The sequence below is a fragment of the Denticeps clupeoides genome, chromosome 12 (genome assembly GCF_900700375.1).
Source record: "Denticeps clupeoides chromosome 12, fDenClu1.1, whole genome shotgun sequence".
Classification (NCBI taxonomy): Eukaryota; Metazoa; Chordata; class Actinopteri; order Clupeiformes; family Denticipitidae; genus Denticeps; species Denticeps clupeoides.
In genome coordinates, this window is record NC_041718.1 from 1,511,218 (window position 1) to 1,537,426 (window position 26,209).

Consider the following 26,209-nt stretch of genomic DNA (forward strand, 5'->3'; position numbering starts at 1 on the left):
ATATTGGGGCCAATATCAAGAGACAACCTTTCTCAATGTGGCATCAGTTTTAACATTCTGTGGGTTTAAAAAGCTGGTATTGTCAGTAAGTAATTCCAAGTTCATCATTCAAACAGCCAACGTCACTAAACAGACGAGCAGGGTCACCTGGCCATAAGGGTCGGTGGCAGGCAGTCAGATGTTGCTCGTGAGCTTGGTGTGTTTCAAAGTGTCATCAGCAGACTTGCTTCAAGACACAGAACTACTGTCAGAGTTCATGACAGACCCAGGAGTGGAGCCGCATGAATGACAGAGCGCAATGATGACCAGGACCTAAGGACCTATACACTCGGACATTGTTTACGAGATGTGAGGGTTCTAGCATTTCCAGACAAACCATTCACAACCGACTCCACCGCTTTGGCTTGAATGCCAGACGACCCTTGACTCCACTGACACCCAGACACTGCGTGAATGTTTGCAGTGGCCACAAGACCATGTGACCTGGACAATGCAGCAGTGGTCTACCGTCCTGTTCACTGATGAGTTTCGCGTCAGCGTTGCTGGAGAAGGTGAAGTGAGCGATACACTGAGGTCAACATGGTGCCCAGGGTTTGCTTTGGTGGGGGAGGTGCATCTGTCTGGCCAGGCATCACCAGTCAGCGCAAAACAGATTTGGTTATTGTACATGGCCCAGTCACTGCACGTTCTTACCTCAGAGACATCATAGAACCCATCATCATCATCCAATTCCGCCAACACACCCCCAACTTTCTGTTCATGGATATTAATGCTCCACCACATCATGGCAGAATTGTCACCGCTCGACATCAGCTGACCTGAACCCCATAGAGCACGTCTGGGACCAGAGACTTAATGATCGTACCCCACACCTACGTGACCTGGCAGAACTGCGTGTAGCACTTGTGGAAGAGTAGAGTGCATTGCCTCAGAACAACATGAGGCAAGTGAGGAGCATGAGACATTGCTGTCAAGCTGTCCTTGCGGCAAATGGTGGAAAAACCCACTACTGACATTGTCAATTTTTGTTATTTTGTTATCTCTGTTATTGTCAAATTTTTTGGGGTTATAAATATTAAACTAATGAAAATGGTGTTTCTTCTGATCAAACTTATCAAAAATTGTCTGTTGTCTATGGACCCTCATTCATGCAAGTCAGGCTTATAAATCTTGCAAGAATGTTTAAATTTAGAACTGAATCAATTCATCTAATGTATGTGCATAGAGGAAACCTGCACCAACACAGGGTAACGGCAACAGCACGTAAACTCCGCCCACACAAGGTCCGAGCCGGGATTTAAACCTTGGAAGTGTGAGACCACAGTGTGAAACCTTGGAAGTGTGAACACCACCACCCACAATATATGTTCAGCAGCTTTAAACGTGTGTTTGTGTTTCTACAATATTCCACTACGCGCCATGTTCTATGGTTGAACTTCTATAGTTGAAAAGAGGTGGTAAGCGCATAGATTACAAATTCACACATTAATGCAAATGTACAACGTTTTTATTATTATTATTATATTTCGAAAAAACAAAAGCACAAAACTTTTTTTTGGGATGGTGGAACATAAAATGTACAACCTTTAAATTACATTCTTATAAACAAAATAAAGTCTATTTCTGTTATTTACAACAGCAGGTGCTACAACAGTTTTCAGCTTTTTATAACCTGATTTTACATCTGAAAGATTTTGAAATTGTATTTAATTTTATTTTTTATTACATTTTTTAAGTATTTTTAATGTTTTGTATGCATTACAGCATCTCTGCATCTGCATACCTACATCTGGCTGTTAGTCTTTTATGTCACTCAAACAGGTAACTAATCCTAAATTCACATTTACAAAGAGAGGAGCAGGCTGTTGCCCCTTCAGTGATCACGAGAAAACACACACACACACACACACACACTTAAGCGCAAATGACAATAACAAATTTTTCAGGGCACTTTTTGGTGGGCCCTGTGTGACACAATTTGCATATCAACATCAAGTGTCACATTCTCATTCTCAACTTCAGGCAGCACAAATTATGATCAATAGGGGCTGATCTTCTCAACAAACAGAACTCATATTAGCTGGAGGTGTTTGTAATATACACTGAATTATAACTGACCGATTCTCAAACCATTAACTCAGATCAGGAGATAAAGAGGAAAAATGGAAGAGCTCCCTGTTGAACATCCTCATTTGATAGCAGGTCCAAATTCTATTCAAATTGGATTATATTTAGAAGAAAAAAAAATTAAAAAGCTGAAAACTTGAAGCTACTATAGGCTGTGTTCATGAAAACTGCAGCATACCGCTGATGTCAAAACTATGAACATGAATAAAAGAACAACAGGTTACACACGGGAACTCTTGTGATGTTTGAGGTCTTGTACCACATCATCCCATCCTCACCTGGAAATTGAGAACTGCACAAAACCGCTGGCTTCTGTATGAGAGTGTGGGTGCAGGTGTTCCTTTTGCTGCTTCCCATGCTGACATATTGAAAGAGCGAGGCATTCCTTCTCGAACCTCGGGATTGTACTTCTGCTAAATAGGCCTGGGCTGCTTCACACAGTGCTTTAATAAAAGTAGAGTATCTCCTCAGTCAGTGAGCACCACCAGCTCCCCCTCGCTGCGCTCGCCCCCGTCGCTCTCCTCGCCCTCACTGTAGGGCTGCCTCTGTGCCGGCGTGCCGGGGCCCTCGTGCTTCTCCATGCTGGCCTTTGCTCCTTCACAGCCCTTGGGGGTCTCCATGCTCCGGGGGAGGTAATGCTCCAGGAGGGCAGGGTGTAGAGACAGAGTTGTCATGGATACCGGTGTGGTAGGGTATTGGCTGTCACCGGTGCCGGCAGCATAGTGAAGCTGCTGCTCTGATTGGCTGTCGGAAAGAAGAGGAAATATCAATGAGGAGGCCCTTGGCTTGTAAAATGTTTAATAAAGAAGTTGTCTGGTTCTTAGTTGACCTTTGCCCTCTATGGCAACACTTGCCGTCACTTCTATAGTATCTGCGTCTACTGCATTGTTCTCATCTATCTCTTAAAAGGGAACGGTCATGTCTGAGTTTCATAATGTCCGAGAATTGCAGGAGAGAGCAGCTCACAGATCACAGAGCAGCTCCCTCTTTCTCTACCACAGTAAATGAATCCTCAGAATAGATACAAAACAGGAAACATGACCATTCATGATGTTTGCTAATATAGACAGATGCAAATTAAATCATTTTTAAAAAGAGAGCTTTCGGTCTTTTGGCACTTTCCATATTTAACTGTTTATTAAAATATCTCTGTGACAAAAATGACACAGGAGACTTTTGACCTTACACTAGTGAACAAGCCCCACCCTTAGTCCCTAGCTGCCCACGGTGTCAACGTATGAACAGTCCACTATCAGACGTAACACTAGTCAAATTCTTTAATTACAGTTCCACGACTGGTGAATGGTTACCTGCTGGGGTAGGCAGACTGAGTCCCCTGTCGCCGACTCTTCATCATGGCCTTGTACTCTCCGACGCGCAGGCGCCGGCCCTCCACGATGCAGGTGCGCTTGGGCCGGGGCTTGTACTTGTAGTCGGGGTAACGCTCCAGGTGCTGCCGGCTCAGCCGGGCCTGCTCCTCGTAATACGGCTGCTTCTCCTGATTGGACATGGACTTCCACCGGGAGCCTGCAGAGGGAGACAAAGGGACGGCGACGCACGTTTAATTTTAGCTTGAAGGAACAGATCCGCGTGGTTCTTGACCTTGACCGTGTAAACACTACATGTGTTCATGTTAAGAAGGTTTCCCAGGCAGAAAGTGAAACCCCAGCAACGGCCTGGTGAGGAACCTGATCTGGTAGCAAGGAAGGAATTCCTCCTAACAGGTGGACAGGCCCGACGGTACTACACTGGCCAGCAAGAAAGTTTTTAGCAGAGCGAGCGAGCGAGAGAGAGAGAGGGGGAGGGTGTCGATGGCGTGAGTACGAAGAACGACCACAATGGAAAGGAATGTCAGTGTTTTGTCAGAGGAAGAGGGGGAGGGCTGTCTTCCTGTCGCCCGGGGGAGGCAGGTGTCAGTTCATGCCCTGGGCTGTGCCAAGGGCTGCGGCAGGTGACACACCCAGAAATAGAGAAAAATTTTACACGTTGCCCCGCCCGATACCCACTCTGAACACCCGCCTGCTGTTCAAAAAAAGTGAAGAAGTCAAGCTAAATTAAATGGAACGGACAGCAAGAGAAAAAAGTTCTTGTCAGATGGTTCAGTCGTCTCCCTTCGCCTTCATGATGACTACTGTCATCATCTTAAGCAGCTTCATGAGAAGATTACGATCATGAGTGGTGGAAAAACAGCCAACAAGTTCTCAACATAGGAGCTGCTTGCTTTGATTTTTGGGTGGGTCTGTGGAAACTTTTGAGTGGTACTATACCACTCATACAGACCACTAATGGGAATTTCAGTGTAAATTAGTGTAGGCCAACATATTCTTCGACCAATTGGAACCTGTTTTTTTTTTTTTTGCCTACATCATGTGTATTTCATGATTTTATCTTATTTGAAAATGTATTTAAATCTAAACTGAAAACACATCTGTTTTCTCTGGCCTTCTGTTAAAGTCCCAGACAGAGTGTCAGTTTATCACACAGTTCCCCTGTTAAGCACAGACAGGTCAAGTGTGGGGGGTGTCAACTGTAGGGCTTGTCAAAGCCCATTGAGAACTACCGTATGTGATTTTGGGTTATATAAGAAATAAATGTTGTTGTTGTATTTGAGCTTTTCCTGATGGACGATACAGTAATTGATGGATGCAGCAGCCTGGTCCACCTTCTCACCCAGGATCTTGCTGATGCTGGAGTTGTGCATGTCTGGGAAGGCCTGCAGGATGCGCCGGCGTTCGTCTTTGGCCCACACCATGAAGGCGTTCATGGGCCTCTTGATGTGGCCTGAAGAGGTGGTTCGAGCCTCAGAGAAGCCCCCCAAGCCTTGAATGGACATCGTCCCTGTGGGTGGCAACACATAAGAACATCAGGTCTTGTGCTGGTAAAAGCAACATCTAATTTAACAGCCATGACTGGATAACAAGTCATCATGTGCTGATTAAATGTGTGGCCACATCTCCGGTTTTGGTTACTGGTTACTGACTCAAATGCCACAATATCAATTGATCTACAATTGTCTGCCCCTCCGCCACGTTTCTTGAATGCAGCTCTGCAGATTGTACCTTCGGAGTCGCTGCTCATGTGATCCTCTGCAGGTCGGGGGACCTGGCTGTCAGTGTCAGTCCTGTCTGCGTGGGACAGGCGCTCGGTGCGAGCCCGGTCCTTGTAGTCACTCTGAACAGGAGTGGATAAAGTGGCATAAATCTCAGTGAAAGACATTTAAAAAAAATTTAAGAATTGACATAAACCTGTTTCAAAATGACTGAAACATTCTGCAAAAAGTTGGAAGCTCTCAAACAATAAAAGAGTCAAACAATGCAACAGAAAAAAAAAACATCCTTTGATTTGTTCTGAATGCCGTGGGGAACAAAGAGAACAGGTTTGGAACAAAGGTCACGACAAATGCTGAGAACATTGCAGTCATATTTTTGGGCTTCTAATTTGAAAGCTGTGAAAAAGAAGTGCAGTTGCCAAAGGCTGTGAGACAGAATCTGAAGAAGGACACAAGACACTCAAGCCGTGTGTGTGTGTGTGTGTGTGTGTGTGTGTGTGTGTGTGTGTGTGTGTGTGGAGGCTAAGCAGCAGCTGTTCTTGGTCAGATCTCTTCTCTAGAAGATGTAACCTGTTGTAAGCCTATATCTGACCTCAATGCGACCTTGACCTCTGAATTGTGTCACCCGCCGGGATAATTCCAGCACAGTTGTGCCTATGTTGCTCACAGGGTCCCGGTATTAATGTTGGTGGCACTGGTCTTGGATTTCAAGACAGACTGAGGGGCGGCGGCGGTGACAAACAGCCAAGTCCAGGTGCATTCAAGGAGTAGAGTCTCTCTCCATGCCAGGTTTTTTAAGACACTGACTCACCAGCCTGGCACTGCTGTCCCTCTCACGGTCCCTCTCACGCCCTGTGTGGCCCTGGGCTCTCAGCAGCTGCTGGGCCTCATGGATTGCCTGGGTCACATCATCGCCCTCTCCCAAGTAGCCTGCAGACAGACAGAGAGACTCGGGGCTCATGTGTCATGATAAGTGGAAGAAACAAAGAAAGGAAAGAAAGACAATCTCTTATCAATCCTTTGCCCTGAGGTCTGAAGAAGGGGACCGGTTTTTTGGGTGCTGACAGCAGCAGTCATTTCTTGCAGGAAATGACGGTCACGCAGAAGTGTCGACACACACAGGTGTTCGACTTTGACAAACCACATTATTACATTATTATTTCTCAGGAACTGCTGTTTTCAGCCAAACAGAACAGTATTGAGTTCAGTATTGGTCGAGGACCAAATCACTCCAGACTAAAATCTCAGCTTGAAGTCAGGTGGGTACTAGACCTAGAGTCTTCCTGGAAATGGGTTTTAGTTTTACTGTGATACCTTTTACTGCTGATGCATATAATCAAGTGACAGAATGGGAATTCACTCATAGTTGGACAGATCAAACCTGTTGTAGAGTTGAAATTGAACTTGATGTGCTTCAAGCCATTATTTTATTAGAACTGAAAACAAATGGAAAATGTAGGTTGTGTTTCCATGGCTACAACATGCACATCATGACTCCTTACTTCTGGTCAATTAGGAGCTGTCAGCATGCACAAGGCAGCATCAGAACAGATGTATTATTTTCACGCGTAACTCCATATAGCATTGCACATATTTACATATAACCCCTGTCCGACCCTTTTGATTTTGATTCATTAAAAAAAAAAAAACTTTTTATATAAAAATGCATTTATTTGCAGTTGAATCAAAGTGTCTTTAGAACACTTCTGTGAATTTGTTGAAAGACAAACTTAATTTTCATGTATTTTATGAAGTTTCATTTCATACAGTCCTTTAATACAATTTGCCAACAACAACTGAATGACTAAGTAATATAACCAAACATGTGGTGTGCTTTATCCTGAAATTCTCCCCATGCATTAAAAACAAGGCATGAAACACAACAGTTCTACAACATCTCTGGTTCTAGTCATGCTCTATTCATAAGCTTATGTCTTTTCTTAAAGGAGAAATTTAGTTTAGTTAATGAACAGAGTTACTGCAGATCCTCTTTACCAGGTCTGTCCATGGTATATCTGGGATACAGGGGTACAGGGCCAACATACCCAGATTGATCACTGGTCGTGAGGGGCTGTGGGGCAGGTCTCGGGGTCGGTAGGCACCTGACAGATGACTCGAGGCCAGTTCCAAGGCCTGGGGGCTTGGGGTCTTCACCGTATCCAGCCCCTTTGGCTTGGACGTGAGGTTCAGAGGCTGACTAGTTTCCTACGACCAAACAAAGAATGAATGCAAGAAGCAGCGTGTGATTCTCTGCATGAGAATGTGTCATAAATCTGAAATATGAGGCAGGGCGTGAAAAATAAAAACAAATCACATCCAAATCCCCCCAAAAAACAATGGTGAATAAGCAGTAAATCTAAAAGAAAGATGGTACCTGTCGGAAGACTGATCCGCAAGGCCTCTTGACAGCAGTGGTGTGGGGGAGGAGAGGCATGGGATATTCCACTGCAGACATGAACGTTCATAAAAAAAGAGAAAAAGTAAAAAGCTTGTTTAAATAATGTCCTGCAAACACATACATTTTTTATTTTTTTTTTTATATAACGTGCACAGATGTTCAATCCAGAATTCACAGAATCGTTTAATGAAAGGCCCTGAAATGGACTGTGATCCAGGAAAAGGCGTAACAAGCCCTATGAGTCAGTGCCTGTCCGCAAGATCTAATGGAAGAAAGCAGCACGTTCATTCAATTAACTCCGTCTTCCACCCATCCATCCGTCCAACCCCCACCACTCTTGTGTAAGGTCAAAAGAGAGGAAAAACACCGCAACCTTGTACCATCAGAATGACAACTTTTTTCTTTTAAAAGCTGGAAAAAAGGGAAGGAACAAGTCCAGCTGAAAAGAGATCCAACTTTTGTAACCATTCACTGAATAGCATAAAACTGAAATAAAACATTAAAAATAAGATTAAAAACAAAGAGGAAAACAAACTTGGCAAAACCCAGTTAGAAAGGACAACAGAGCTCCTCGCATGGTCCTTCAGATGATGTCTACCATCGGAATATTTGTATTTTCATGTAGTGGGTAGGATTGTGTGATATGGCCTAAAAATAATATCGTAATACATCCTGATATCTTGAAATTTCCTCTAAATCACTCTTTACATGATAAGTTCAGCCCTTTCTTGTATAAAATGTATTAATATAATGAATGTAACTAAAGTTTAACATAGTCAATGATTTTAATTCAAACCAGAGTGTAATAAAGATAAGGTTGGCAGGTTCTGCTGGACCACAGATCTGCGGTTGTGGAGAAGTAACTCACATTTATTAACTGATCGGCCACCTTCCTCTCCGGTGGTGCTTTATCAGCAAAAAAATATCAATAAGGCAGTGTCCTTATGTAGGGTGACCAGATGTCCTCTTTTTCCATGGACATGTCCTCTTTTTGTAAAATGTGTCCAGCCTGGTTTATAGAATCGGTTTCCCGCAAGCGAGTGAAAGTGAATAAACCCTAAACTGATCTAACTTTCATGGGGATCACTTCTGGGCGAGGGAGCAGAGTGGTCACGCACAGAAGTGAACCTCAAAAGCAAAGTACGCTGTCTGTTTAACAATAACAATAACTTGGTCACATTATAGTCATTTCTCTACATCACAAGTGCAACAATCTGTGGTACATGACATTTATTCTACATATCGCCCACCCCTAGTAAAGGGGATATTTCAGCTGTGCTTTTTAAAGCATGCAGGGAGTTTTCACAATTGTTGGATTCACAAGTTCACCAATCAGAGCTCTTGAATAAAAATCCTGTGTGTTTTGGCAGTGGGCATGGTCCTGAGATGTCTACTGCAGAGACCATGTCAGCAAGGGGCAGTACAACAAGAGAAAAGGGAGGGAAATGGAGTATGAAGACATTCTGAAAACAACACAGATATAAAGGTACAGGTGGTTTATAAAATACAGACATGGATATTCTGAAACTCCAGCAATGACACACTTCTTAATAATTTTACAAAATGGTTCTAAAAAGGAGTTGTGAGCAATATAGCCCAACAGTATACTGCGTGCATGCTGAACAGACACGACATCCACTCCCATCCAAGGAATGTTCAGGAGAACTCACATGGCTTGCAGGGAATGGGCTGGAGCGGCAGCCCCATCTGGGTCTCTGAGGTGACTGGCACGGGCGGAGCGTTGTGGTGGAACGCAGGGATCATCACGTAGGGCATGTTCACCTGCTGAAGCACAGCAAGCTCCATCATCAGCAGCTTCACCGGTGTGGGGTTCACACCTCCTCCTACTACTCATATCCCACATACAGAACAATTAAGAAGTTTGCACAACCCCCCTCAATTACACTGTCCTGTTTAAAAAGCAATAATAATAATGATAATAATAATAATAACAACGTACTGGCAATATGTGCATTGCTTCAAAGCTCAGCAGCAAGAGCATGGACATGTTATTTAACCATTAACTAAATCATCAGCTCCTGTACAAAATCCTCTTTGACGAGCACGGTTTAATTAAAGGATTTCTTATCATTTGGAAAATAAAAAGAGATCTGACTCTTACCTGAATCTGCTGCTGAAGGAGGTTTATCTTATGCTGCTGCTGGATCAGCTGCTGCTGCTGCTTGGCAATCTGAGGAACAAAATAAAAGAACACCATTTCAATCCAAACATGGAGAAATACCAGGAACGCAAGTTTCACATATATTTAATACACAAGGGACGGAGCAGCTGTGCAGACATGGCTGGTCAGATATCTCTGCTGACGTTGGAAGAATCAACCACCCCACCACACCACACCTGGGCTGAATCAAATACGTGAACTATGCTGCAGCGTTCACCAAAACTGAGAAGTCCTCAACGTCATTCCTGTGGCCCATGAAATTCCATGAAATAAATGGTATAAAGAAATATTAAGTGCAGTAATGTTCCAGATGCAGAAAAGCTGAGCATAGGAATCAAAGAGGAATTGAGAGATCAAGTCTTTGATATAATTCCACTTCAGAGTTACTTGTCTTGGCTGTAAATCACAAGAAACTGGCATGACATTTTATTGCTTTCTCTTACATAGGGTTTGACAAATAATATATAGATTTTTTTATAGATGTATATATAGATTTTTTTTTAATCTTCCACTAATTTTCTTATTACTCTAATTTTGTTACTCTTGCAATACCTGTGTCCCCTGTTTGCACTTTATGTAGCCCAGTTTGTGTCGCACACATGCACTTTATGGCAGTGTGTAACTTTGTTTAAACGTTACATGTAGCACCACGTTCCGGAGAAACATTATTTTGCTTCACTATGTACTGTCTAACCTGACAATAAAGTCAACTTCTCTTCACTTTATTTCTCACCTTTTTATTTGTGAAATTCCCAAGCTAATTCAGGGCTGTTTCCTTGTCTGCCCATTAAGACCTAAACTGGCCTGGTCCTGACCTGCTCTTGCTGCTGCCGGGCCAGCTCCATCTGCTGCTGCTGCTTCTCCAGCAACAGAGCGGCCATGTTCCTCTGCTCCGAGTGGGCGCCCAGGAGCTGCTCCCGCAGGCCGGAGAGCTGGTTGATCATCAGGAGAAGCTGGAGTTCCTTCTCTGCCAGGCTCTCGGGTGTTCCTGGGACACATGTTTATATGTTCATGAAGGATCACAGACTATAATGGAGGTATAAGGTAATCAATCGATTGCCCTTTTGACAAAATATTTAAAAAGGCAAAAAAAAAAAAGATCAAAACATATTTACATATGCTGAAAAGCTTCATGTAAAGACCATGATACATATAGTCCAAGGTACGCCCTTCTAAAATCAGGGTTACTTACAACAAGCCAATCAATAGCTTCTAGCTAAAGTTAAGGATTTCCTTGAATAAAATAATTACCCCCCCCCCCCCCCCCCCCCCACCACCACCACCACCACAATTTAGACAACAATCTTGATTTCTCCATGAAAATAAAGTGGTGAAGTGATTGTCACTTGTGTGAGTAAGCAGTGGGAAGCCATGACAGGTGCCCAGGGAGCAGTGTGTGGGGACGGTGCTTTGCTCAGTGGCACCTCAGACGCACCTTGGCGGATTGAGATTCAAACCGGCAACCTTCTGATTACGGGGCCACTTCCTTAACCGCTAGGCACCACTGCCCCTCTAGGCCACCATTGACCATTAACAACAAGTGTCTGGAGCCAAACACTATATTAATAACAGTGTACACTGTTTAATTAGGATATTTTATTGATACGCTGAGTTGAAACAAAAATTAGACATCCAAAATTATTAGCTTCCTGGCCATTAATAATAAATCATTCTGATCCACAAGTGACACCAACTTCTTAGAGACTTTACAAGGTTGACACTGGTCTGATGAAGGTTTTTGGCCCAAATTGCTCTGGCTGGTCCAAATTGCATGGTTTCCCAGCATGGACATTCACTTTGAGCATGAGACACAGATTCTCAGTAGGATTGGGGTCTGGGTTCTGTGAGGGTCACTCCAAGATCCTGGTTTTGGATGAACTAATGAACTGAGCCTAGACAACCTGAGCCTAGACTATGAGCAGATTGTTGCAATCGAAATATTTTCCCCTCAAAATGTCAACAGCATTTTCTTTTTCATGATGCCATGCACCCGAACAAGGTTCCCACACCATGATGCTCCTACCACCATGTTTACCTGTGGGACCTGTGTTCCTGGGGTGGACGTTCTCAAACATAAGCAACATCCACACTGTGAATGGCTTGGAGATGGCAGTGTAGCTTCCCCCTTAGCATGAGCCTCTACTATCTTCTTTCTGAGCTCCAGACACATTTCCTTAGTCTCTGGAATGGTGAGTAACAGTCGTTCCCTCTCATGTGTTCAGGTGCACTGTTCCTTGCAGTCTTTTAATGCTGATTGAATGTTGTTAGGAAGCCAACTGACTGCGCATGTGTGGTTTCAAAGCTGATTGGTTCATTACTGTAGGTGTGTTTTGAACCACCCCATTTTTTTATATATTTGATAAAAAAGCTAGCCTAAAAATGTGTATTAAATTACAAAATGTACCAAAGCTACTTAATAGCACTGGTGAATAATTGATTATCAATTCTGCCAACAATGGGCAGAATAATTTTGGCCTCAACTGTAAATATGGAATATGAAAATTGTTTTAAAGTTTAATCTGCGTCTGACAAATGTCAAGAGATTCATGTAAATTCAACTCATTGTTCTCCAACCAGTTCCAGTAGACCTGATTCAGTTCAAGACCTGGGAGGGAACAGGCAGAGAGGCTAAATAAGGTGTATTGGAATATGCAGGATGAGTGCCCTTTGGGACCAATGTTAAAGAACTTGAGAACTGCTTTAACTGTTGTATGAGGAAGTACCACTAGGTGAGGCATAGCTAGGCATACACGTCTTACAAAAGGGCCTTAATACTACTCTCTGAAAGCATGAAAAGACAGCTAAATGACAGTGCTGATCAATAATCAATATATGTATATTGTATGAAATTTCTAATGTCTACAAATATAAAATAATGTAATATTCCTTGCTCTTTGTGCTGGAGATGACGGTTGAATAAACACTGGCAAATGGCTTTGGGGTGCTGGGTGGACGGGGAGGGCTGCTCACCTCTTAGGCTGCTGCTGCCATGGCTGCCTTTACCCAGGAGCTTCTCCCTCCAGTCTGTACTTAGCAGCTTCTCTATGGTTGGCATCACTATGGAGATCAAATCCAGAAGTTAATTTGTGTTGGTGTTTGTGCTTCTATGGCCCATTCTAAAGTAGTTTTGGTAAAAAGGCAAAAAGAATAATCAATGGAGACTAACACCTTGTATATATAACTAAAACCTACATGAAAATTCTGAATGAATGTAAACCCACATGCCCTTAATCAAGGATGTAGATTCTGAGCTCATGCTTCTTTGTGTGAATTTTTGAGGGAGGGATGGATGCATGTTGGGCTGCCCACCTTCGCTGACTTTCGGCTGGGCATCCGGTTGGCTATAGCTCCTGTTCAGCCCCTGGTCTTGGCTGCTGGGGCTTGAAACAGGCTGCTGGTCCTTTTGGGGGAAACCATCCTGAGGAAAATATAGAGACCATTTCTCTGCCATCCTTCTCTGACACAAAAACATTTAAAACTGTTTCATTTTAAATCAAGAGCCACATATACAATAAAAATCATTATAAATTAAGTTATAACTAAGAAAACACACATGCTTATTGCTTCAGCACAGCACAAAAAGTGTGACTCATTAGGTAAAGTGAAATTATTTCTGTTGTTTATAGAATTATGTATGTATTTATAATGTAATTAAGTATTCAGTCCCCATTACATTTTTGATCTTGTGACTCTTGTGATGTAAGATCTAGTCAGTCATACCAAGGTGGGCTGGGAACGGTCAGTGGTGCTCCGCTCTGCGGGAAGAGGCATCACCCAATCGTTTTGAGGGGAAGACTGCGGAGCTTCCTTCCCCACACCCATGGCCCCACCCTCTACGCTGGATTCCTCCTCCTGCTTCACACTGATGCCCACCATGGCCACATTGCTGTTGTCATGGAGATTGACTGCTGGTGGGCTGGCCTCACACATTCTGTAATAAAAGGGACGGGTGAAGAAATAAAAATTGCAAAAAAAAACAGCTGAGTTTGGCAACAATTCATAAGACCTGCTAATCAAAGAAATATAATGAAGTCTCTGTCTCCTGATGACACTTAATGACTCATTCACACATTATAGTGTGATGAAGAAACTTCCTATCCTATAATTAACACTGGTCTCATTTTGAAATGACAAACAGTTCAAAGAACAACTAAATCCTTTCCAATCACAATCCTCTCACGTATCAATGGCACTGCAATGACCGTATCTTTTAACAAGAGCATGGTATGTGTTGGCAGAGAGCGCATCCTGGCTAAGGGTTTTGATTTGGACCAGCAGTGATCTGCTTTGCATGTGGAACAAGGGAGGCATTGTGAGTGACAGTCCCAGACAGAGGCCATTGAAAACAGGCCTTTCAGTACAGCGCCAGAGTCGATGAGAAACACCCTGAAGGGCTCTCCAGAGGATCTGGAACCTTAAGGGTTCAGGTGGTGAGCCGAGTCTGCAATTCAGATCCATCATAAGAGCAAAGGGGCGGCAAAGACGGATGAGAAGAAACTCCAAAACAAATGAATAATTTCCATAGAAATGGAAGGCATAGTATATTTAAATAAGCATCACTGTCACCTTTTAAAGAACACAGGAAATAATCTGTAATGCCGGGTCAGTTATGCTAAAAACATGGGCAATTCAGCTGTAAGATGATTTAAAAGTCAAAGTTTATACGGCAACACCGATTGTGTTGTCTGGTGAAAAAAAGAGCCTGCAATCTCTGGACACACAAAGCCGGAGCCATGATTTGAACTCACAACCTATGTCGCTATTTATGGGACAGTGGTGGCCTAGCAGTTAAGGAAGCGGCCCCATAATCAGAAGGTTGCCGGTTCGAATCCCGACCCGCTGAGGTGCCACTGAGCAAAGCACCGTCCCCACACACTGCTCCCCGGGCACCTGTCATGGCTGCCCACTTCTCACTAAGGGTGATGGTTAAATGCAGAGGACAAATTTTGTTGTGTGCCCCGTCATTTAAGGATGGCCATTGTAACACTGCAGCACAGCAGACGGTGACACAACGAAATGTGTCCTCTGCATTTAACAGTCACCCTTAGTAAGGAGTGGGCAGCCATGACAGGTGCCCGGAGACGGTGCCTTGCTCAGTGGCACCTCAGCGGTGGCTCCTCTGATTATGGGGTCGCTTCCTTGGCCACTCTACCACTCTTATGGGCTGAATAATATTAGAATATTTTATATGAAAAGGCAAAAATTGGTAGGGTGGTAGTAGCCTAGTGGGTAACACACTTGCCTATGAACCAGAAGACCCGGGTTCGAATCCCACTTACTACCATTGTGTCCCTGAGCAAGACACTTAACCCTAAATTGCTCCAGGGAGACTGTCCCTGTAATACTGATTGTAAGTCGCTCTGGATAAGGGCGTCTGATAAATGCTGTAAATGTAAATGTAAAAATTCCTTTAAAATGAAGGTTAGATTGAACAATATTAAAAACATTAAAAACTTTTTTGCTCATGCAGACCCACACATGCACACTAACAATGTCATTTTCTGTGTGTATTTCACTCACTTGGTGTGTTTGTGTGCATAAGAACTTGGAGGAAAAAAAGAGAAGAGAAACCCATTGTTGCTCAGGGGGAACAAAGGAAGTGCGAACAATGGGGAATGAAATGGACAAAAGCAATCGGGCAGCAGGAAGCTTGGCAGCTGAAAAAAGTCTGCAGAATGTGCTGAGGACCTGTCTGTGCTGGATACAGGGTCAGGGTGCTGGTCCCCCCCACCCCACCCCCTCGGCGTGCCAAACACAGTCATCTTCCACAAAAACACATCCGCACTCACACCAGTCAATGCAGCAGGTGGACCCGCTCTGTGCAACTCTGACCAACTGAAGACCAGGTCCTTTCATGCTCTACAATGGTCACAATGGTCTCAGATTGGACAACCAATCACAGAAAACTGTTCAAAAACAGTTCAAACTTGGCTATCGTTGTCGACTTACAAGCACGTTGTAAGTCGCTCTGGATAAGAGCGTCTGCCAAATGCCTTGAATGTAAATGTAATGTAAATGGCTATCAAATTACCCAGTTGTTTTGTTTTTTTTAAACAATTTCCTTCTTTAAAAAATGGTTCCAAGTCTGGACAACATCAACCAGCCAAGTGGACTAAAATCACAAATGAAAAGAGCAGCTTCCGATTCGAAAAGTGTCACACCATGCCATGGGCACAGACAGCTCTGTCGGGGAGAAGTCGGAGTGACCGTCCTGTTTCTGTGGCCCACCCGGTGGGAGGGGACGGGTGATACAGCTTCAGCAGGTTCTCACCATCGGAGAGATAAAGCGTCTTTGAAATCCAACACTTCCCACGGCAGCCACCGCTGCTCACAACAAAACCTTCAGTTACAAGTTGTAACATGCACTCTCCACTTGTCGCTCAAGGGCACAGCCCATGCGAATGCTTGTGTGTGTGTGTTGTCTCACTTTTGTCTTCTTTTGTGGAAGCTATAGCCGTTATTCATCTTCCATGTAGTTTCCGAACACTGAACACTGCCCCAGTGCAAACAATGACTCAAGAACAAAAACTGATCAAGGTTGTCAAGAACGAAGCTGGCAGCAGGATTAATGAGCACAGGAGAGTCGACGTGCCACGGAAAAGGCGTTGAATCAATACGTGAAAGGAGAAGAAAAACCACAGACACACACCTCCAGGGGTCCGAAACACCAGGTAAGCGGAGCGATTTGACATGTTCCAACAGAGAGAACATCTCTGGGCTTCCCCAGCACGGGATTAGGAAGCCTGACAGGAGTCCCCGTCACCTGCTTCTGCTTCCCAGGCTCCGGGGTTGGGGGTCGCCTGCGGCAGATCGAATTTCTAGCCGACTGCCACTTACCTGTGCTGATGCCAGACAAAAAGTGCCTTCGTTTTAAAATGGAGAGAAATAAAAACAACAAAGTGTGCAGCGCTCCGCACCGCACACACACACCAGGTGAAAGTGTCCAGATCTTCTACTCTGATGGCATTTCACCTAAACATACAAAAGCAGAATTTGCATAAAATGTGGTCATCACCCAAGACCCCGTGCCCACAGCTTTACATCCCTGATAACGGAGGCATATCGTCAACACAAAGAGGTTTAAGAGACTTGTTTTTTTTTAAAGCAGAACACAATTTTATGCATTTGCATGATGTTGACACCAGTGTCATAATAAACTGATCTTCCTTACCTGCTCCTAAATACACACACACACACACACACACACAAAACATCAAGATACAGACACATGCCACACACATTAAACTTGCACCACCTATGTCAGAAATGTACATAATTATCACTGACTAATAATAAACATAAAAGTGCTGGGCCTGCATAATGTAGATCTACAATATAATCTTCAGTGCTCTTTTAATCATGTGCAAGGACAAAGGAGTATGTCACAAAGTAAAAAGAAAACTGATAATTCATCTGACGTAACAGGATTGACTACTGTGATTACTGTGATCAGGTGGTAGTGGCCTAGTGGGTAACACACTTGCCTATGAACCAGAAGACCCAGGTTCAAATCCTACCATCGTGTCCCTGAGCAAGACACTTAACCCTGAGTGTCTCCAGGGGGGGGACAGTCCCCCTATAACTACTGATTGTAAGTCGCTCTGGATAAGGGCGTCTGATAAATGCTGTAAATGATTACGTAGTGCAAGGAAATATTTTAGTGCCAATAAACCCTGAATGTAAAATACATAATCATTGGCTGATAAAAGTCAAATTCAATTCAATTAGAATATAACTGGGGTTTAAAAGACATGTTTACAAAATAAAAGTCATGAATGCCTGATTCCGTTTCAATGGGCTTGTGTGGGGCGCCAATGAGTTAAGCAGATAAGGTTGTGTGTGTGTTTGGACAAAAGCGTGCTGTTTTATGTTATTTTGAACGTTGACACACAACAGCGGCGGAACATTTTCTTTCCAGGTGATAATGGCCCTGTTCTGCCTCTCCTCTTCCACTTCCTTACTGGGGACAGTCCCAGGCGGTCCCCTGTGCCCGTCGGCGCACTCTCTGCAGGCAGGAAGGTCAACATGATGCAAATGAACCGGGATCTGCGAGTCCTAGACAGCGGCGGCGACATGAGTGCATCCATCGTGACGGACGGGGCTTGCCAGGGATCATAGCCAACTAGATCCTCCAATCCTGAACCGGGACATCTGCAGGTGGGAGATGTCAGATGCAGTTCTGGGGCAAAACCCCCCTCTGCCCTCCACCAGACATCACCCCCATCAGACATAAACAGGACGATGTGCTCTTCCTCCAAACTAAATAAATAGCAGGGGAGGGGGAGGAAGGCCTGCTCTTTATTACCGCCCCCTTCACCTCCCTCGCTCGGCGCTTTTCAGAGACGCAGGTTAAAAAGCAGCCTCTTTCATCCCAGCTCTCCGGGCCTAAAACAGTCCTGTTATTGTGCTGCCCAGCAAAAGGCTACTGTGGTATTTATCTGCAACATAAGAGGGACGAGTGAAAGAAGTGCAAGGCACAAAGCGCACTCAGAATAAAGAAAATATAACAAGAGAAGAGGAATAAAAGATGTTTGTGAAGAGCCCTTTCCCTTCATTCACCCCCACCACACACACACACACACACACACAAACACTCCTCTAGGCAAAGAAAAACAAAAGGGGGAAAAGACATGAAAATGTGCAAGGCCTTCCCCCCCCAAGATCTCTCCTGGCACACTTTAAATATCCAATCTGGATTCAGAGAGGGTCACTGAGTGAGTGTGTGTGTGTGTGTGTGTGTGTGTGTGTATGAAAAGGGTTGGATCATGATAATGCCTGTCCTTAAAAAACATAGAACAAAAAAGAAGGGATGGGGTGAAAGGACCAAAAGGCCATGACAGCTGTTGTTTCCATGACAACCCAGGCCATCCCCTTTTGTTACCATGGAGGAGCACAACAGGTAATTCTAAAGCCACTGGCTGGTACCGGTATTGATCTCAAAGACGAGAGAGAGCAGCACAGGAGGGGGGGGGTGGGGGGTGGGGGGGTGAGGGATTTCACTCAGCTCATTAAAGAACAAGCTAACCAGCTAACCAAGTTACCTGCTTCAATTTCACCCTGTGACCCCTCAAAATAAAGATCTTCCTAGTCACAATGTCACATGACCACAATTTAAAACCATTTGAAATATCATGTCATGTCAAGCTTTTACTTAAAGGAAACAATACACGCACTTCCCAGCAATGGAAATTCCAATGTCTTTCCACCACCACGTTACCACAAGGAAAGAAAGAGCAGTGGCATGTAGGCGGAAAAAAAAAACGGAAAAAAACAGACGAATAGGTCAAATAAGATCGTGACGATCAAACCTTTTTCAGGACATTCTGCAAACTGCCCTTTACTGCGAGAACTACTGCACCCCACTACACAGGATACATGCCAGGGGAAACAGCAGTGTGAGAGACTGACGGACCGAGGCCGATATCTGTGTAGTCCACAGTACTTCACAGTCCTTACCTGCTTTAAAAGCAGGCAACATGAATAGAAACACCCCCTTTCCACTATGGTACTATGGGTACATCACAGGGGGCTGTATGGGGCAGTGGTGGCCAAGCGGTTAAGGAAGCGGCCCCGTAATCAGAAGGCTGCCGGTTCGAATCCCGATACACCAAGGTGCCATTGAGGTGCCACTGAGCAAAGCACCTTCCCCACACACTGCTCCCCGGGCGCCATGTTTTTTTTTTTTTACATACATCAGATCTACACTGCACCCCCTTCGGTGGGGTACAGGGGTAACGAAACTGTACTGCTAAGAAAACTCCAAGCTGACAATAACATGGAGCTGATTGATAAGATGATTGAATGTCAATCAATAAATCACATTTACGCCATTTAGCAGATGCTCCTGTCCATCAGTGCTTTGTAGTCCATGTCAGTTCTTCTTACCTGTATTGCTAGATTTATAGTACAGGCCAAAAGTAAATAACTCCACATGTGTTCATTCATAGTTTTGATTCTTTCAGTGGGAATTTACCAGTGTAAAACGTTGAACAAGAAGGTGTGTCCAAACTTTGTAACAAACTCTATTAAAGTGCACCACCATCTGTGCAGACTGCCATTCTTGCACAGTTACTGCATTGTAAGGATTTCCTGTATTAAGTACTGTACTCAGTTTGTGGTTCCACAAATCTGCAATTATTAGGGTTTCTGTCATTCTTATTCAATGATTGTTAAAAATATTCTGATGTCATTTATACAGCAGCAGTCATCAGCACCTTTTCATTATGCTCAGGCCTTTCTCTGTATGTTTTTATGCTATGAGGAGAAGTGTGAAGTTCCAGTGGCTTTCTGAACCTCAAGTTCACACCTCTTGAGATATATATGTTTATTTATGTATTTACAACGCATTAAAAAAAGACTACACTGTCAGAGGAAGTTATTCTGAAACCCTCTGTGCTGCTAATCAATAGATACAGGAAAAGATCTAGAACTGTAGGAAGTCTTTGGCTGATTTTTATTGCTGCTTTCAAAAGTCTGAGGGCTTTTGCCTGCTCACACACGTGCATGTAGCACCATCAGATGCTGGCCGTAGAGCACCAGCCTCTCTACCTCAGTAAAAGTTTGAGAAGATCTGATAGGGGGAAGAAGGTGGATGGTCTTTGATAAAAATGTGTTATTATGTTTAAAAAAAAAAGAGAGAGAGAGAGAGAGATGGCTCTTCTGTGCTCCTCAGCCAGCAGAGCCCGCCTTCCTCTCCGCAGCTACGAGGACGCCTGTGCATGTGCTCTGAATGCCAGCTTCCTGCCAGCTTAATAATAGTTATGCAAGACGAGAGCCCAGCGCTCTGGTTATGATGCTCTGGTTTCTGTGGTCGGTTTACTGGAGATGAAAGTAACAGGTGCAGAGTGATGCTGAGCAGAGAAAGCAGGACAAAGAAGGAAAAAACTGGTGGAATGGCAGTTTACACTGGTGATAGTGGTGAGCCATTTTTCATAATGTAAATGAAACGATGCAAACAAAGCCAAAAATGTCCTGTTCTGCACAGAACACCAAGTGCCACGTAAGAGCAGCAAGGAAGCAACATTATTATAAGGCCAAAGCCACCCCAAGGTGCAGCTGACACTCCTGAACAGGACATTTTATACTGCGTCCCCACCGCCTGCAATCAGAGGGGTGGGCAACATGTCAAGTGATTAGTTGTTTTTCACCCACTGAGGAAAGTGGTAACTGTATCATGACAGCAAGAGAGCAACGGAAAAAAAATATTTAAAAGCATAAAACATAAGGGAACTTTTTTTTTTTTTTTTACGTACATTTTTTTTGAAGTTATATCATTTAAAAAAATCCACTAACACACATCCTGAATGTAAAAAATACAAATTACAAAAATGTCATAAATTATTCAGATTTTTCTGATCAAAGAATAATAAGAAGAACGCAAATGAGGATTGAGCGCCGTAAAAGTGTCCACAGTGTTTACGGATTTGTTCGGTGAACACAGGCTGCTGTGCGTTATAATAAGTGTAAATTATTCAAATTTCTTGTGGATGGTGCCACTAAAACAAAAATCTAATACACAATTATAGAATACAATATACTTTTTTGTATAATAAACTTATATTATCTAATGCTATATCAAAATACATATATAATATTATTTTATTTTACTAAAGAAAATTGAGACAAAGTTCAGAATTTTTCCCAGAGAAGCACATTAGAAGACACTAATGAATCTCGCAATAGTCCATTACGAGATTAGAAATTGACAGATAAAATATTTTCCATTGAGTTTTGCCATTTTCATAGCTAAATTATTTGACATGTTGATGATTTGCATTCAATACCAATTAATTATCGATAATGTAGCGCCTTTTTGTTTTGAATGTTAAAGTAATGCATGTCCTATTTGATTGGAGCATACATAACACAAGCTAAATTAACTGAAGACATTTGCATAATGGTTTGTAAAGTACTGTATATGAAATAGAACGTGTGACCTGGATCATCTTTTTACCCTGTTGCAGCTTGCATTCTGACATGCGACCACACCTTGTTGAAACAAGCTGCAGAGTAAATGTCTGTGCAGTTGGAGAAATGTAAATGTGTACAAACTGGGCTGCCTGCCTTTTGTTCTTTTTTTCACTTGGAATCAAACATGTTTGGCGATTTTGAATAGAGGTATTATTTGAAGAGATCAGTTCCCGTTCTTTCTTGTTTCGACAGATTAATGTTTCCCTAGCTTTCTTCATTGGAAATAAATAATTTACTGGCTATACTGTACAAAATTAATCTGTTATTTGCTGTTATGTCAAAATATAAAAACTTTTCAAATAAGAAATTTTAAGCAGTCCCAATGAAATGCAATTCAATTTGGAGTTCCTCATTCTAAAAATGTAAGAATCTATATACAGGATAAGAGATATACACTGAATAATTACAATTATTAATTATTAATTATTAATTATTAGAATTTACACACAAATTTTGTAAACTTGACTTCAATGGGAAGCGCCTTACCTTATCTTGTGTACTCAGAAAATGAGAATTGTTCAACACTCGCCTCTTGTTTGTTCTCCTCTCTTAACAGTATCTGCATCAGTAAGTCGGAGCTCCATTCTTATGGGAGGCAGAGTTTCCGCTGTGGTCGCATTCGTATACAACACCGTGGTAAGAAAAAGGGGGTACGTGGCAAGAGGACCATAAAAAAAAAAAAAAGAATTAATGAACAAATCTTAGATCATGAGAAATCAACTATCGTAGCAATACTAAATATGCAGAACCACAACACCATTATTAGAAATGAATGCTGTTATTAATATTCAAATCTGAAAACCGATTAACCGATGGTTGGGGGGGTTACATCAGACATAAGGCTAAAGAGAAGGTCCTTCACAGCCCTGCTCCTCAGGCAAACTCCAGGGGGAAAAACACTTTATAGAGCATTGTTGCACCAAATGGCACACTGGAAACAAGTCCTGTCCGGATCCACACAATGTCAAAGTTAGAGAAGTGAAATGAAACAACCAAACTGGATTCCTGGTTCACCGTGAAGCTGCAAGTGAACTCATTCCATTTTGTAATTTAATAGTGAATAGTGACGGTCATATCACCGTGATGCATTGTGTGAACAGCAGGCCAGACATCTTTCTTCACATCTCAGCCAATTTACCTTTCTGTAGGCTGCGTTTTTTTTTCTTCCGTTCCTGAGATAGAGGTCAAATGTTACGGCTGTTCTTCAAACCATCAAGCTAAGCTAACAAAGGGCTAGACGTGAACTGTGCATCATCCGCACCTTTCTTCTCCCTCAGAACACAAACAGAGCAGCATTATTGTGCGGCGGTGAAAAGGCCCGGGTAGGAACACCAAGAGAAAATGGACATGGCTGGCGAGAAAGGAAGCCAATGTCTTGCCCTTTTGTTTCCATGTTTGCGGTGCAAAAGGCCATCTTTACACAAGACTGACAGGATCAAAGACGAAAGTCACAAAAAAAGAAACACTATTGTGCCGCACAACATGTGGAATGAAAGTTTGGTGACACCAGCTACAGAATGCAAACTCCAACACGCCTCATGTCTTCCTCTGACAGCCGTATGAAAGGAAGAGGCTTTTTGACTGTCAGCGGACCCCCCCACCCCCCGACCTCTTCATTTACATCGCCAGGTTCCCCGTTCGGGCCGGTTTCTTCCAAAAAATTAACAGCACAGGCTAAACGAGAAGTTTCCAAATGAAGACGGCAAAAGGCGAGCAGCCACGTGGAGAAAGGAGAGAGAGGCCGAGGAAAAGGTCAGCGACTCCCTGCTGACAGACAGCTTTGTGTTCAGACAGCCAAACACGGGCAGACACTTTGCCAAACGTCCCTTCTAATGAGCTGTCGACACGCTGGGAGCGGCAGAGCCGACTGTCACCTGCGGGAAATTCGACTGGGACGATTCTTGCCAAGTGATGCCACCCACACTCCTCACCTGACCCACAGCCATCAAAACCACCATCCTTTCAACGTCCACTAGCGCAGAAAATTCTTTTTATGGACAACAAAGTGACAAACTGGTGACATTATTTGTTTCATTTTTATTTTTATTTTGCATCAGCCAATGGCACTAGGCTATCAGAACAATATCTTTAGACATGATGGTACAATTTCCCTCACCAACAGTACCAACAACAGTACAGCACTTAACACAGAGTGTTTCCAGGGAGACTGTCCCGGTCACTACTGTAAATTGCTGATAAATGCCAGAAACGTACATTTCATATGGTCAATGCTCAAATTGCTAAGACTAAAACTGCAACCAAATGATGGACTGGATCTCTGAATCGGGCCCTGAAACACATCAGACACGTTCTTCAGCGGCTCCGATAGAAATATTCTGATCAGATTTATTACAACCTGAAATGAAGACTGAGACGAGAGCTTTTACCGTCAGTGACAGGATCTCTTTTACTACTTGGTATTAAGAGTCACAAAGGATCTGCTTTAAGCTATTTTTAAAATCTTTATTTGACATGGGATCATTTTTCAGAAACAGCAGGTAATTGCAGGAGCGCATGTGACAAAATGACAACAACAACACATTACTGTTCAAAAGTTTAAAATAACATTCGGACAATCCTGTCCAGATATAAATGACCATGGTAGCTGTTAATGACTGGAACATCTGCAGAAATACAGAGAGGCTTATCAGCAGCAACAGTTAGAGTTCCAACGGAGGGATGCTGTGTCTGTCACTTTAAAAGCATCATTGATTATTCACATCTTTGATCTTTGATCACAGAATTTAAAAAAAAAGGATGAAAGAAACAATAAAACTGGTTTCACGTCAGGAGACCTGGTCACTTTTTCTGACGGAAAAACGATGCCATTTTCAAATAACCCCACATATTTTGAATGGTGGTGTACGCGGACGAAGAAAAAAAAAAAAAAAAAAAAATACAGAGTAAAATACAGAAGAGCGGAGCAGTGTGATGGCAGGCCGCACAGGCCGCCTGTCGAGCGGTGACAGCCGCTGTCAGATGTGCCTCTGCCCCGCTCTCACTCTCGTTTTACCGCACATGGCTCCTGAGTTTGATTGCCAACAGTTATCAAGTTGGAGATATATATATATATACACACACACACACACATTATTATGCGTTATTACCATTGGCAAGTGGGCAACATGGAGTAAGAAAGTAGGACAACAACGCCGAACTTTACTAGACATAGTAATGTAAGTAATATATGTGGCGAACTAAAGTTAAGCGTGATTACGGACCTGGATGACGTCACCGACGTAGGTCACGTTACTACAATAACAAAAGTTCGCGATGTGACTAACGTGCCTGACGTAAATAAGAAAGAACGTAACCGACGTCCCTGAGGTAAGCGGCGTGAGTTCGGCGCTGAATGGACTCACCACCCCGGACGCGGAGCCGCGCTGCCCCCCGAAAAGAAAGTTCAGGCTTCCCGCTGGCCGCCGGCCGCTCGCTGGGCCGCATGCAGCCCCCCCCGGACGCTCGGTGTCCTCGGACGGAAGCAGGCTGTGGTGCTGCCCTCGCTCCGCGCTCACGTCCCTCCGCGGCGCCCGCCGCTCGCTGCTCCGCGAATGACTTTTGGCTGTTTTGTTTCCAACATTTTCAGCCTCCTGTCGTTCGCCTCCCTCTTAAAGGGAAAGGACTCCAGTGGCGGGGAAATATGGTGGAGCTGTGACAAGCGACAACTGCTGTTTTCTACCAAGCCGGGGGTCTTTTAAAAAACGTCATGCAACCATGCATTTAATTAAAAAAAATCATTCATTAAAAAAATTATTATAATAATCTCCATGCAGAGCTACTCAAACTACTGAAAACAATAAAGTTTGCTGCACTGGTCATTTTTCACTATTAAACTTTCCAGACATTAACTGGCATTGTTTTTCAGGGTCCCACGGGGGATTGTTCAGGACTTGACAGGTATGCGGGTTCGACACAGGTACGCAGCCAAGCGCTCGGGCCATCAAAGTGTTAAGGCCCGTGTTTTTACGTCTCTTTTTCTGTCACTTCGCCACCCACTGCGCCCGCGCAGCGAGCCACTGCCTCGCGGGGTGAGAGCCCAAAGCCGATGTGCCATTCCTAATCCCCTCTGTTCCTGCCTTTGTGCTGAGGCCCAGCAGGAAGTGAGTGCCGGGCAGACAACAATTAACAAAAGAGCTGTGAAGAATACAATTAGCCATCAATAGGAAACCACGGGCCTTTGTGCCTGTTTCCATGGAGATGCTCGACTAACCACTATTCCAGGATTATAGAGACCCCTTTTTCCACTTCTTCATGTTTGCTCGCCCTGTCTCTTTCTCTTGCTTTCTTCCCCTCCGTCTCTCCTTTCCCCCCTCTTCTTTCTCTTATTCAGTCTCCCTGCCCGACACACACACACAGACTTTGCTTCTTTTATTTCTGAGTCGCTCTCTTGTCACTAAGCAACTCTGGAAGCACACACCAGCACTTGCACCTTTGTTTGCACCCCCCCTCTGATGCTTTTCAGGTCCTCCACCTTTGTCTCCAG

At 43.6% G+C, this 26,209-nt stretch overlaps 1 protein-coding gene across 3 annotated transcripts; it reads right to left on the minus strand.

The window, feature by feature from the left end:
• Positions 1-1,489: 1,489 nt before the first annotated feature.
• sox13 (SRY-box transcription factor 13) lies at positions 1,490-25,392 on the minus strand. 3 transcript variants are annotated; one of them, XM_028997713.1, is made up of 15 exons: positions 25,089-25,392; positions 22,213-22,333; positions 13,477-13,687; positions 13,066-13,174; positions 12,727-12,813; positions 10,572-10,744; positions 9,697-9,765; positions 9,245-9,359; positions 7,551-7,621; positions 7,222-7,381; positions 5,988-6,106; positions 5,187-5,298; positions 4,798-4,965; positions 3,438-3,654; positions 1,490-2,871 (listed from the first exon to the last, which is right to left on the minus strand). In XM_028997713.1, exons 3-15 carry the CDS (start codon positions 13,684-13,686, stop codon positions 2,595-2,597), a joined length of 1,887 nt encoding a protein of 628 aa, XP_028853546.1. In that variant the 5' UTR covers position 13,687; positions 22,213-22,333; positions 25,089-25,392; the 3' UTR covers positions 1,490-2,594. The 3 variants fall into 3 exon arrangements, with proteins under 3 accessions (XP_028853546.1, XP_028853547.1, XP_028853545.1); XM_028997714.1 differs by lacking the exon at positions 22,213-22,333 and having other exon boundaries at positions 9,245-9,356; positions 25,089-25,391; XM_028997712.1 differs by lacking the exon at positions 22,213-22,333 and having other exon boundaries at positions 25,089-25,391.
• Positions 25,393-26,209: the final 817 nt, after the last annotated feature.

Excerpts from the sequence above, each read along its gene's own strand:
- sox13 (XM_028997713.1), bottom strand. The coding sequence starts at position 13,686 with ATGTGTGAGGCCAGCCCACCAGCAGTCAATCTCCATGACAACAGCAAT. Across the intron at positions 9,766-10,571 it reads CCCGGCAGCAGCAAGAGCAG|ATTGCCAAGCAGCAGCAGCA; the intron begins GTCAGGACCAGG and ends TTTGTTCCTCAG. Across the intron at positions 4,966-5,186 it reads CATGAGCAGCGACTCCGAAG|GGACGATGTCCATTCAAGGC; the intron begins GTACAATCTGCA and ends TGCCACCCACAG.